The sequence below is a fragment of the Ylistrum balloti genome, unplaced genomic scaffold (assembly GCF_031769215.1).
Source record: "Ylistrum balloti isolate Yb309-2 unplaced genomic scaffold, AGI_CSIRO_Ybal_v1 Utg369758, whole genome shotgun sequence".
Classification (NCBI taxonomy): Eukaryota; Metazoa; Mollusca; class Bivalvia; order Pectinida; family Pectinidae; genus Ylistrum; species Ylistrum balloti.
In genome coordinates, this window is record NW_026781958.1 from 2,236,352 (window position 1) to 2,251,058 (window position 14,707).

The following is a 14,707-nucleotide window of genomic DNA, read 5'->3' on the forward strand; positions in this document are numbered from 1 at the left end:
ATTTTGTCTGTTTAAAGGGTAAAAATGGTTGAGCAACTTTTAAAGATGTTAATGTATTTTGAGGTATTATGAGGCTAGCTGATATGTTCTGAATTACGCGGATATGCTACATTTTTGGTTTGAACCCTCGACAATGTGACGTATGACTGCCATATTTTCCAATATTTATACAAATACAAATAATACATCTACCCTCTCCGTTATCTTGACCAGTAAAATAGACGCCATCTGCAATATTTCATACCAACTAACTTATTGACTACCACAAAGAAGAGTTATGAACGGAACTATGTTATATGATTACTTTGGTGAATCCTACTCGTCTGGGATAAAAACTATGTGGTTCATTTTATTCAACAGCGATGCTTTACGTGTGGGCCTATTACAAACTACCCATCAAAATATATTGCTGTCCAGTTCTTCAGAAAGAAAACTATTTACATAATATTAAGTATATATCTAGAATGTGGTTAATTATCAGAGCTCACGTGCTGCTGTCCGGAGGGAGAAGGATGTTTACTGGACATTGTCATTTTGTCAGTATTGAGAGACCATGTCGACCGCGAGGGGAATTCGTGAGTTTCAGACGTCGACAATGAATAATGGAACGTTTTTCACGTCCAAAACTATCAAGTTAGGTCTGATCTTCTGGCTTATGGACTATTTATGGCTGATGAATACTGATGACATTTTACGAACCTAATTCTTATCAGTTTGTATCCTATTTTTTTTTTTTTTTTTGTTTAATTTTTTTAGTTTTCTTTGGGTTTTTTGTTTCGTTTGCTTATTTCTTTGGGTTTTTTTTTTTTTTTTTTTCTTGTTTTTGTTTTGTTTTGTTTGATTAGCTTTGTTGTTTGTTCTGTTGAAGAGATTATATGAGACAAATTTTTGACACTTCCGGTGTTACAATTCATCAAAGATACCAGAGAATTTTCTAACCTTCATAATCGATCTCGCCATCTCCATTGCTATCCGCATCCTTCAGCATCTCCTTCACCTCATCGTTCGTTAACTTCTCTCCGATATTGGTCAATGCCAGTCGGAGCTCCTCGAAATCTATTTTCCCACTATTGTCTCTATCAAATACTTTGAACGCGAGACGTAATTCCGCTTCCTCTTCATTCGTTTCCATTTTTACTTTCATCATTTTTGTAAAATCTTCAAAGTTGATCATCCCGTCTCCTAAATAAGATAAAATAAGATTTTAAAAAATTGTAGAAAAAAAATAAATAGAAAAACTGATCACATACCAATCTTAGTTCGAATTGAAATTTGAAAAAGTTGAAGTCTGAAATTTTGAAATTTGAAATATGCTTTTGTTCAAGATATGAAATATTGCTTGGCAAAGCGATATGGATGTTATCAGAGGCTTGCTATGAACAAACACAAAACGGAAACAAGTTAATAAAAACATTCTCGTAAGGAGCGAGATACCTGGTAACACATGTTAGAACTACACATTTCTCTATTAAAAACTTATATTCCGTGTAATAAATTAAATCTAAAAGATATAAAGTTGATCATAGCTGCAATAAAACCAATATTTATTGTTATATTAATGGGCCGTTAGAGTAAACGGGACCTCCCGACTCCGCCGCAGTCTATTGTGTACAGGGAATGTTACTAAAGAGATGGCGTTTTGGCACGATACCTACACATTCAAAGGAGTCATAACATTGGGTATCACAGGTATAATATGGCAGGTGATTTACGTAAGCTTGCAACAGGAATATGCAGCCAGAACGCTGTAGTCAGCATAATAGATTATTACAGGAATATTTCCCGAGGTCTCACGGCCGTAACAAAGTCAATGTTAGACATACAAAATACTGAGGTGTTCAGAATAGCAGGTTAATAACTATATCAATTTGTCATAATTGATTCATTAATACTAAATTCTATCACGAAATTTCTTAAATCATAATGACCCATGAAAAAAACTATTTGTAAAATACAACAGATCGTCAGTACTGATGTGTTCAAGCGTTGATTTTTCGAATGAAATTGTACATTGATTCTATTCAGTACAAATCTAAAAAAATATATTTATAACAAATCAGAGGTGATGTAACCGGTGACATTAAAAGTCTCTCACCTTTCTTCTGCTTGTTTCCATATATTGCGTTGCCTCGTTTGCTCAAATAGTAGAGCGTTTGCACATATAATAGTGAGTACCCACAGAACGCGCCCCGCCCGCTATGGTTTGTGTTTCTTGGGACGCTTAGAAATGCACCGTTCTGTGTTGTTGTGGTTGTGTAATAGGACAGTACACTTTACCCGAATTCCACTGGATGGCATGCGACGGACCTCTCGCATGTTGTTCAGAGTGGTAGCCCCTTCCTACTAATAGGCCCCGATTCAGAATCATTCTAGCTGTAAACGGGGAGATGAACACAGCAAACATCACAAACAGACACCAACGTATTCTTTGTTTCGTGGTGTGAGTTTTACGAAAAGGTGCTGGTGGTGCCAGAATGGCGAATGAAATCATGTAGTATGGGTATTCGATTCTGATTCAGAATTAACACTACCACGCGTTATCCAAGTGATGTAGAAACCAGACAATTTGACAGTTAGATGGCATTATATACGTTTTTCACAGTAAGAATATAGATATCACACAATATACGGGCAGCACTCAATTATCGCCGCTTTTTAACTACAGTGATTGTATCCCAAATCACTAGGGGCCAAGTAGCTCGTCAAATCTGCTGCCTCTTAGGATTCGAATTAACTTTTGGGATTTTATAAATGTGTTATGCATAGTTATGTAAACCCCAAGGAGCCAATTATGTTGATTAGTTAGATCTACAGGTTAGTCAGTGAAATATTTCAAAGGTCAAAATCTTCATGTCAGGGGAAGATGACTCTAAATTACAGTCTCTAATTACTGCGTTTTAAGACTGGACGAATGGAGAACGTTTTAAAGAATTAAAAATTCGAACTTTTACGATCGTGGATGGAGAAGATCCTTCCGCAAACTAATCCCTATTTTCAAAAACACATTATGTGCGAACATGTCATGCAATGCATTTAATGTGAATACAAAACTCCTGTTTGATCGCACGAAACAACGTTCAAGAATTGATGAGTGTCGAAGCAAATTTTCAACACATGCAGCTCTGAGACTATCTCATGGACTGAAAAGAAAAACTGTATTCAGTAACATAGAGAAAACTTTAAAAAACTGATGGATAACATCAAAATATATGACGATGTCTTGGAAACATTTCATGAACGTTACATGTAACATTCGTTACACTGCCATTATCACTTTTCGGTATCTAAGAAATTGGCGTTATAAAGAAAATATGCATAATATGTTTTCTTGATAAAAAGAAAATACGTTATTGAAATACAATATTGCGTCGCTTTTCACAAAACAAGCCTGTAACGAGGTTAAAATGAACATCCCTGGCGATTCGGAAATCTAACAATTTTACATATGACTGTCTTATCTGAATGTCTGTGTATCGTGGAAACTTACACATACTGCCAAGTCTTCTAGTCCATAATTTAATTAAACTGGTCAACTCTGCACAAATTTCTGTACCAGTATCAACATACATGTCTAATTTGGCGAATATATCTCCACCACCGGGAAATGCTGGACTTAACAAATATCGGTATATTAGAATTTTGTGCAATTTTTATCGTTAATGCATATGTTTTGTTTGCACGTGCATGTTTCTGTTCAGTTAAGATAAGAATGACGAATTTTATCGAAGTAAGACTTTAAAAAATATTCAATATCTTCACTGTGCTGGTTAATTAAACACAGTGGATAGATTTATGAATTTCTGTATATCTAAAACGCCATGGGGTTCTACCCGGGCAAAGCACAACAATAAAAAAAATCATCCATTCCAGTCGATAGATTACAAATAAACACGTTTTTATAACAAGATTTTTTTTTCATTTTTTTTCAAATAACGGAAATGTCTGCTTATTCAATATGGATACATTTGGATGTTTTTCATCATATCTAAATATTTCATCAGAACATCTCTATGCGGTTACTACCGTCTGCAATTCAGGAGACGATTATCAGCGTCACCGTCGAAAGGATTAAGGACACAGGATTGAAACTTCTGATTGGGATCTTACCGTCAACGTCCTTATCTTTTAACAAGTCTTCCACCTCCTCTTGTGTAGGATTCTGTCCTAAAGTTTGCATTACCAAGGTAAGGTTCTCGGCTGTTATCCTGCCGCTATTGTCACGATCAAACATTTTAAATGTCTCGCGCAGACCTGTAAACATTAGAAAATATATGTATTATCAATGAAGTAATAACGACAGTACGGACAATTGTCCAATTTACGAGGCAATCTGTCCCTTTATCAAGACACAAATATTACACAAGCTATCACGTACTTAGAACTTAAAACGAATTCAAATTTATAAATCTAAATCGAGAGCGTTAATTAAAGCAATTTTGAAAAAGGCAGAATTTTTTTTCTTAAATGGCGATCAGATTTGAAGTGGGTATGTGTAATGTATATATTGTTTATTGGTATTAGCAATTCATAAAGATATCTTAGAATTTGAATCCATGCATATTTTCTGTGTATAATAAGCAAGCAAAGTGCGTTTTCATCGCATAGGTTTAAAATTATAAAACACCGATACAAAAACTGTACTTACGCGCAAGTTCCTCTTCCGGCAGATCCGACGCATTCTACAAAGTAGCCGTAGCAATGTTTAGTTTTGTGACAAAGTACTATTACAACATCTTTATCGAAAAAAATATCAGGAAAACAATGGATATTAATAGATGTACGTCTATGATATTACTTACAATAGCGTCACTTAACAGTACATACAGTCTCTTATACAATCCCCTACAGGTCATGTGTTTTTCACAATACCGTCTCTAAAACAAGACAGACTGTTTTGGTGTGTTTTAGAAGAATTCCTAATCACAAGAAACCTTTATCATTCAATGGTCTTATTCCCGGATTGTTTACCTATAATTTTTATTTGACGAAATGAAATGGAGGCTGGCGTTTACAAATTCCGTCAGGACTGCTTCATAGGTATATTGTATATCTGCATCCCGGTAAATGTTACATAAAACAAGCAAATTCATGCAATCTATATCACCCGCTTTCCAAACATATTGTAAGTAAATACTTTAGAGGTTAGGAGTAAGCATGTCATAATGATATGTAGAATGATATATTCTCTTGAACTATGATGTATTGCTTTAAAGTCAAAGAAAGATGTAAAGGATTATAGAGAGTAGATGTTTTATTGGACATGTCAAATATTAACCAAAAAAGTGAACTAATTGAAGAAAACTTGCATACTAGTAAATATAATTGTGCTAAGCAGGCATAGATATTGATAGATGATGCTAATTGCTGAACTCAGTCTTATGTGTCCTAATATGCATCTGCTGACCAAGTTTCATCTAAATCGGATTATATTTAGGGAAGTTAGAGCACGGAAATGAACCGATTAATGAAATAAAAGGATACCTCATCACTATTAATAATTATCAACAGATGGTACTGGTAGTCAAACTCAGTCTTAATGACCCAAGATGCATCTGCTGACCAAGTTTCACCCAAGTTGGATAATATTTGGGGAGGTTAGAACACGGAAACGAAAGTGTGACAGACAGACGGAGGCACGCACGGACGGACAACCCCAAATTTCGGTGAAAGCGGGAGATAAAAAGTGTTAAGCAAAGCAGCGTTGTGTGATTTGAAAGATTCGCTCCACTGGACTTACACAAGAATATTAGAAAGACATCCTTATATAGCCCTGACACATCACTACATTTGCTAATAATGTCAATTAGTCTTTATTTTCTTATTTTATTATATTATTTTTGATTGGTCAATACAATTTGAATTATAGATACATGTTTAATGTCTTTGTCTGGATACTAAAAATGATAAAAATAACTCGAAATCGAAATCCTGCTACACATATAGATATGCATTAGTACAACCAAGGTCCACACACTTGTGCGGACTATAGTTAAATATTTCGGGTTGCTCAAAAGTACTACTTAATATTCATTAATATAGTAAACTGCTGAAGGTAAGTATAATGCTTATGTATTGTAAGATCTGACGAGCTCCAGCATTTGATCAGCCAGGTCTCGTTCTCACAAACGGATATTTAAATCCTTGTGGTGATGGCATAGGTAATTATCTTATTTCCATAGATCAATTAAGACTTATTTTTTTTATTTTCGTAAGACGTAAAGAAAATCTCAATAAATCTGAAAACGTCTGTGGCACTTTTCTCTGTGGTATCACTGTAGCAAATTCCTAAACCTATCACCTCCTCCTACTCACAATTACCGCTTGGTGATCACAATGTGACTTAGAATAGATGTGATAAACAGGTCACTCAAATATATTGTGGTAAGTAAATGTGTTTCTTGTCCTTACAACAAGATATGTGTTGTGTTTCGCTGAATACTAGTTCTACATCGTTAGTTTGCCTGTTTGTTCCGTTTTTGTAAACCTTGTTCTCATTTGAGAACGTGACATAACTTGCTTAGATCAACCAATATCTACGATGTCGAGTGTCGTCGATGAAGCAGAAGACGTTTACTCTTTCGGAACACTTGGTCTTACTCTCATTGTACTTTCTTATGAGTCTCTGTGTAAATATCTTCTTTGTTTAATTTTCCTTAGTTTTATTGAATTTGAGTTTGGATTATGACTATATATGTTGGTATTTTCCTGTGTTTTTTGTTTTATTTTTTGTTTTGCTTTTTACTCCCATTCGTAATAGGTACATATCTTAATTCGTTTCATTATAAATACAAAACAAGGATACAACGCAAACGATGTAAACACTGGGTAAGTTTAGGCCAACGATTATCCCGCCTTATACGTATATCAAGACCTTGAATCTTACATAAACTATACATGATGTAATATAAACACATTGATTACTGTTATATCCTGCTTAGGTAATGTGTATGAGAACACATTCCTGATGACTATCTTTTATCATCTACGTGCATAAAGTAGGACCCGGATACGAAAGCTTTGTTTTTATTACTGTACACACGTAGCTGTATGGTAGACCTCTAACTGAACCAGTTGCCCTTTGTATTTTTCCCTTCCAATTCGTCCTTACCAGGCTTTGCCTTCTCAGAAAAAATGGTATAACGAGAGCATTGTTTGATTGTTTGAGAGACTTACATACTTATTAAAATTGTATTAACCAAAACAGTCTTCTATTTACTTAACTATCTATTTTCTGGAAAGCTGCTGAATAAACTTGAAAATTCTAAATTAACTGATTACAAAATTTGGAGACCCTTTCTAAACTGAAACTTTACCGATGGTCAGCGATACGACCATGACAAGACTGCTTTGGTTTCCTTCCACCAAAAACACATCCCCGTTTTCTTCCATTTGAGCAACATTACGAATCAATTTACGGGTGTATTTCTTGTTTCAAACGTCTTGTAAAACGAATAAAACTTATACATTATTGTACTGCATTGTACTTTTACGTTACAGATCTGGCTCAAATAAAATCAATCCACATTCTTCTGTTAAGATATTCTTCAGGAAGAAAAAAAGTTGTATCCTGATTATATCAACAGCTATATCCAACTTTGATCCCGTGTCTATGTTGGGCGTAGAAAATTACTTTGTAAGTTGATATAGTTAGACTTGAGTATGACTCATAATATGAATTGCTACCTAAACCAAAAACAACAAGAAATTGCCAACATGGACATGGTAACATAGACATGTAGACTCCTGAAAAAGTACAGGAGACTCTTGTACAAGGAAAAGAAGACCAGTTGTTCCGGATTAGTAAGCGTCTACTGCCTCATCAACGACACATGTTAACCCTGGTCAATCCGAGTAAGTAATGTCGAGTTCTCAAATGAGAACAACGTATACAAAAACAGAACCAACATGCAAATTAACGAGCATAAAATACGTCCAACGTCACGTCACACAAAGAAATAGAATATTTCTCAACGAGTTCATTATTCCGACCATAAAGCTTCCCCATAATTTTTTAATATGAACAAAAGTAGTATTTTCATTTGTTATTTGTGCTAGAATCAATGTAATATGCTAGCTTCAGTACTGAACTTGTAACTTTTTATTTTAGATTAAGAACTATGGTGCTAATTGATGAATGAAGGTCATTATACAATTTAAAATGAATTCCAACGTAATATCGTAGACTTATGTGTATCTTTATACATTTTCTAATAAATTTGAAAAAGGGCACGTTATATAGCGCATTTAGCCATTTGTATGTGATCTGTGTATTTGATGGCGTAATTGATGGCATGCTTCGGATTAAAAATACTTTCTGAATTGTAACCTTTCAAAAAAACATGCCAGAACGAAAGATGGATTTCAGAAATTTTGAACAAAAGGCCTTCATATATCCTTAAGCATTTTGCCTCTGATATGTGCGAGAGAGTTAAGGGGGTATGTCACATAAATAGTATGCCCTTAGATTTAGCTTCCCCCTGGTCAGCGATTATACTTATTCTTAGTCAATGCCATACTGTCACAAAGGCGCCAACTCCTGTATATAGATATTATTTACTTTTGAAAATTTTTTCTCGTATTTAACATAATTTGTAGCTAAGTTGATGATTGTACAAAAGACACTCAAGGCACTATCACCGTTGAGTACAAATATGAAATGAGGGACAATAAAGCCAATACGTAATTAACCTGCACCACGCAGTCCTTTCGTCCTTCTAGGATTCGTCAGTGATGCTAAAGGCCTTGATTTTAAAATATAAGATTCGACCGAAGAATGTCAACATTGATCAAAAGAAATGTGAATATCTTGACCAGGAAGTGCACTAACCCCATGGATTCAATTATCAATAACAGTTAGAAAGAATTATAACACGTACAGGTACGCGAAATTCTCCGTGCTGTAAATGTAATGCCAGCCAAACCTCTCCGCCATACAGTTCTATTTGAGTAGCAGAGAAGCTATTTTGGCGTGACGTCAAATTCAAATCATAAGAATAGATTCCTTGTGTTATTGATTGGCACGTGTCGCCAGATCGTAGGAGAAACTTCATACATAATTTCGTTGTACAATTTACATTGAAATAGTTAAACAAAATGACATTGAAATACGATAATATGTTTTGAATGAAAATTAAAGAACTGGATGTTATTTCAACATCAATTATGGTACAGCAAAATTAAAGTTCAAAATATTTCATATCACGAAAATGCTACATGGTTTATTCCATTTAAATGTTCTATTCTTTGTTTACAACCACCCGTGTAAGAAGTAAATAAACATTTGATACCTAAAACCGTCCAACTTGTGTTTATATCATCTTCAATCGAATTTAGGAAATCTAAACTCTATATGAAAGATGTAAAAGTTATTAAAATCACTTACCATGGTTATATGACCGAATGCACAACAGCATGTAAAAGCATAGCACACGAACGCCTTACAGTCTCCGTCGGCATGTACAACATAACATATATACCCCCAGTTTTATGGATGGTATCTCGACACATGTATGGCACCGAGAGGTGTTAGAGGTCAAAGTTTCATTGTCTCTGTTTTAGCTTAAGATGATCTGATTTGTGATACTGTTATAAACTGCAGGATGAACTTTGGAGTAAACACTGAACAAACAATCTAACTGTCAGAATGCAATAGGCGTTTTTGTCCCGGTGGTCTCAATGTTCCATACCTTTGTCTATTGTCTACCTGGCTTCCATTACACCTGTGGACGTGTACACGTTTGCAATTAAATTTTAAGGACCACCGATTTTGTATAATCTTTATTACCATTATAGGATTTTTAAAAATGTTTACAAGATTTATGATAAACAATGTCATTGAATAAGATTAAGCTAATAATTTAAAAGTACATATCTATTTCAAAGTTTAAAGAATCATATAAATTGTTCTGTCATGGATTTCCTCATTGAAATCATCCTTCGTTTCTAATATTAACTACAAGGCACAAAATGAGGAGTTGATCTTCTTTGTCAAATTCTTTGGGATCCTTTTTCGGCGTTTACAGAGAAATCTTAGATAAAACACTATCTTCTTCATAAATAAGAAAAGTCATAGATTTGTTTGTTTTTCTAATAATTTAGATGAACTAAAGAACAATATAGCAGGAATGTATAAATAAGTTGTCCATGAGCACGTGACATTCTTTTTTTTATATTACATTTGCAAACATACGTGAAAGCTTCTTTTTATCAGATTGATACAAAATCTAAACCAGCGATATTCTTCACTCTATATTTTTTTTCTTTTGTGACGTCACAATATATATGACGATATGAAGTTATGACGTCATCACTTTTAGCCTCCAGTCAATCACAGCGCCATTAGTTCACATTACATGTACATATCACTTATCTTTGTATGTGTTTATTTTCAATGGGAGTAACAAAATGGTTTTAAGTTCATTTTATTCTGGCACCTTTTAAACATATTATTTCATTCTAAAATATATCTTCGTCAATTCTTTGTTACGGACAGGTTTTGTATTTTGTATCATAAAGATGATATGATGAAAACACGTTATTGTCACTTTAGAAAACATTCCGTGCCATTCGAAATTAAAGTAGAATACAGATAAAAAGATCTCATCGATACAATTATCTTTAACAATGGACGACGGTTCTTCATCTTTATCTACTTGAACCAATACAAAAATGCAACATTTACAAAAATATTTCAAAAGGATTGAAGTAGTTAACATAGGAAAACAGATAAACTTGTTTAAGATGCAACTTTATTTAGATTTTCTTTATTCCATTGAATTCCGATATGATAAGATCATGGCCATCAAATTTGATTTAGTTGATATGGACATCAAACGAAGTTTTGAAATATTAATATGAAACAGCATTTCAAAGCAATAAATAAAACGTCACGATAATTCAACATTACCATATTATGTTGCCAACACTAAATTCATGATTCATTATCTAATATTTCATCCTCAATGCGATCAGCATGTGTACTGCGTGGACCAAAGATTATTTAAGATACTGTGTACCAGTCTTTGACGTGTCCAATACCTGTCTGTCATGCTTTGTCTCCCGTCTGTATTGGCACCAACCGGTACCAGCTTGTTCAAAGGACACCTCGAGCTAGAAACATGTTTGATATCACGAAACCACTTTTGATATTGATTTGTATATTGATGAGGAAAAATCAAAACTGTGATGTCTTTCCTATAGTGTTAAGCTGAAAGTACTTTTAATAATTTGGTTTATACAACGATTAGGGTGGTCTGATAACATAATATAAAAAGCTTTGTTAGTTTTAAAAACAATTACATAATAAAATCGATCAAGATATTTAGTCAACCTTTCAGTAAAAGAACATGTATTTTTTTTTATATTAGAATTTTATACCATAGATTTAAATATCTCATTTCCTCAATGTGTATGAATGATTATATTGATATACATTTGCAAGTAATAATGTTATTAAGTTGATATTAGTTATAAAACAAAGACAGAATAATTTAAATCAATCCTGACGTCCATTTGTAGAAATACATTAATCATAATTATTCATTTCGTGACTGTTAGTACCTCAAAAAAATATTTTTTGTGTGTGTGTAGAGTAATGCTGTGTAACGTGTCAATTTAATCTACCTTGAGAATGTCTTTTGAATATATTTCGTCAATATATCAACGTCAGATTTTATTTGAACCCGCAGGTGTAAATTATTTCATATTTCATAAAATGTACCCAAACTTGATACTGTGTCAGATTATATTTAATGTATTCTAAAAGTAAATCAGATACCAAGCTGGCCATTGCGAATTAACAAACATTATTGAGTACAATATAATAAATGAATAATAAAGACAGCAAAGTATCTTTTCTTTTCCTCTCCGTTATTCTCAGCCTCATAAAGTCGGTGAATTTTTGTCACTCCATATTGCTACCTATGTTATTCAAATATGAAGTGCCGACTGTAACAAAAACAACAAGAATATGCCAAAAAGTTAACATAATCTAATCCAACACATTTAAGTAAGAATATGGCAAACTATGAACAGAAGAAAGATGTTCACTAAAACTCCTGAACAAATTCAAATGTACATGTATCTATGTATACAACAATGTCTAACTTTATATCGCACAAAGAAAAAAGAATATTTCTCAATGTGACCGCTATGACGACCGTAAAACGTCTACATTCTGTACTTTCAAAACCTTGTGTTAGTAATTTGTAAACGGTTGTAAGAAAATCGTGATCTTGGGAACAGACCTTTGATTATCGAATTAACTGTGACATGTTAACACAATAGACTGGGTATGCATCGATGTTGTTATCCAGGAATGGACAATTCAAACCATGGTCAACTGAATTTTTTACGCCAATCATACAGCTTTGTGGAAAACTGTCCATCTTTGTTTCGTTGTAGGAAAAGATCGAGATAAATGGCTGATCTAGAATAGTCTGCTGTGTCTTTGATTTCCAATGGGTATATACGATAGACGTGGTGAATAAATTTCCTGTTATCTAAAGACAGGACGTCAGCAATATATCTATATCTGAAAGTGAAATTAAGGATTAAGCAAGGTCTTTTCGTTCTCCGTATATTTTCTCTTTGATGTTGACGTATTTTATACAAAAGTTTCAGTATAGTTCACAACCATATATGACAAAAGCATTTGAAAAGACACAATACATCTCTGTCCCATGATAGGTGAACGTGTTGCAATCCTATATTTGCAACGCCGTTCATCTTTCATGGGATAGTTGATTGCAGATGCTGTGTGCCTTTTCAAAAGCATTTAACTGCGTTTTGTAATGCTTGTTAGGTCTATAACCAACACCTACAGCAATTTTCCGATTAGCATCTTCAAGCCGTGTTTGGTTATCTCGTCAAATGTCATTTGTTTCTATCAAAGATATATATCTAGGTCTTAAACTTTCATCTTTCCTCCCCGAAGTACGTTTCATGTAGTTATAAGGTCACACAGGAGAACTTAATGTCTCGATTTAGACTTTGAAATACTAGAGAGGGTGTATACAGACAGAATTACGTCAGCATATATAATTATATAAAAAAAAACTGAAATCGTGCAACTTTACTCAAATTGTTTTCCTCCAGCCTTTACTAGTTCAAAATACATGTAGTTGAAGAAAATATACACAAATTATTGGCACTTCTCAATATTTATATAGACACAAGTATAGTATATCCCAAACAATGATAAACAAAACTGTCACGTAGCAGTTTCCATACTCGTCTGTGATTTAAGGGCTATGCATTTGAAAATGCAGACGAAAAGTTGAGGAAATGAACTTTTATCAAAACAAATCAATAAATTAACAAGACATGATTGAACCACATCTTGATGTTAATTTGATTTATTTTGGACTTTTGATTTCTTTGGCTACTTATCAATACCAAATCGGCCGAGTGGTTTAGGCGTCACTGTCACAGGTCAGTGTTTTTTTCTTCGGGAATTCCTGCTTTTCTCCACCACCCCAACCTTGCACGTCCTATCAATAGGACGCAAGGATTCCATTAACTTTGCTTCGCGTGTTTTATAGATCTTAAGAAGGCAATCCCGAACCCAAACTCAATCCACATTTATAGAAATTCGCCCGATTTATCTATTTGACAAATAAAACTCAGGATATCATGGTCTCTTTATCAAAACCCTGGAAAAGTTGTATACCTTTAAATACAATCTATTATATACAATATCAAGACCTTATCTTGAATAACTGTAATCCTAAACAGCAACAGAACAATAAGTAATATGTAAAATTTTACGTAACAAAAAAATCATACGCAGTAAATATGGTCCGTTTTGAGGTATGTATGTGGATAGGACATTTCTGCCTCCTTACTTGTCACAATAATCTTGTGTAGCTTAAAGTTTTATCAAAATAGACGATACAGAATAGGAATACCCTATATGGAAAATCATATCATATACATACATAAATACATATTTCTTTATTATATATATATATATGAGAGATCTTATAACTGATCAATTATTGTAATTTCTTTTGTTCATTTGATTTTTTGATGTTTGATATCTAAAGACTTATAAGTAAACCAAATATATATTTGACCTTTACAATTACCACTAAGGTGTGTATTGTCTCATTTTTTGGTCTTTTACGATCTCGCGCTTAGATCTTTTACAGTTTGACGCCACATGTTTATAAGACTGAAACAAATGCTCTTCACATGTACTTCGATTTGGTCTATTTTAAAAACCTCTTTGTTTAAATTTGAGTTATTTTTGAGGTACATCCGCTCCAGTTTGCATTCTAAACAGTCATTATTATTAACCTATGAAACTTAGTATTCTAAAAGTTTTAAAAGAACTATAAAAATTATCATTAAATAAGGATTAGATTAATCCAAAAACACACAACAATTTCTTTACAATATAAGTTGTTTAACTAAAAAGGCAGAACATTCACAATTGCGTATGTAGAATTATTAATGGTTATATCAAATGTTACATATTTAGTTAAAGTATAAATTATACATATCAACTTAGATAAGGAGGTGATTTTATATAACATTACATTGAAAAAATCACGAACTATTTACAATACCGCCTTTAGTGTCATTTACCACTAAGTAATTAACTTCCAATTGCCTATTATACGATAATTAGTAGGGGCTTTGTAAGCCTTCAATCACCAGATAAACGTCATTTTGACAACTAAGATCCAAAGCGAGACCTGAGAAT

At 33.4% G+C, this 14,707-nt stretch overlaps 1 protein-coding gene across 1 annotated transcript; it reads right to left on the bottom strand.

The window, feature by feature from the left end:
* Positions 1–934: 934 nt before the first annotated feature.
* On the bottom strand, positions 935–4,674 carry LOC132543585 (uncharacterized). Its single transcript, XM_060207099.1, has 3 exons — positions 4,646–4,674; positions 4,108–4,251; positions 935–1,182 (listed from the first exon to the last, which is right to left on the bottom strand). Exons 2-3 carry the CDS (start codon positions 4,229–4,231, stop codon positions 935–937), a joined length of 372 nt encoding a protein of 123 aa, XP_060063082.1. The 5' UTR covers positions 4,232–4,251; positions 4,646–4,674.
* Between the last annotated feature and the right edge of the window lie 10,033 nt (positions 4,675–14,707).

What these genes read in the sequence shown, in the direction of transcription:
- LOC132543585 (XM_060207099.1), bottom strand. Translation starts at nt 4,231, where the DNA reads ATGTTTGATCGTGACAATAGCGGCAGGATAACAGCCGAGAACCTTACC. An exon ending in AAAAGATAAGGACGTTGACG is followed by an intron (nt 1,183 to 4,107) that starts GTAAGATCCCAA and finishes TATCTTATTTAG; the next exon opens with GAGACGGGATGATCAACTTT.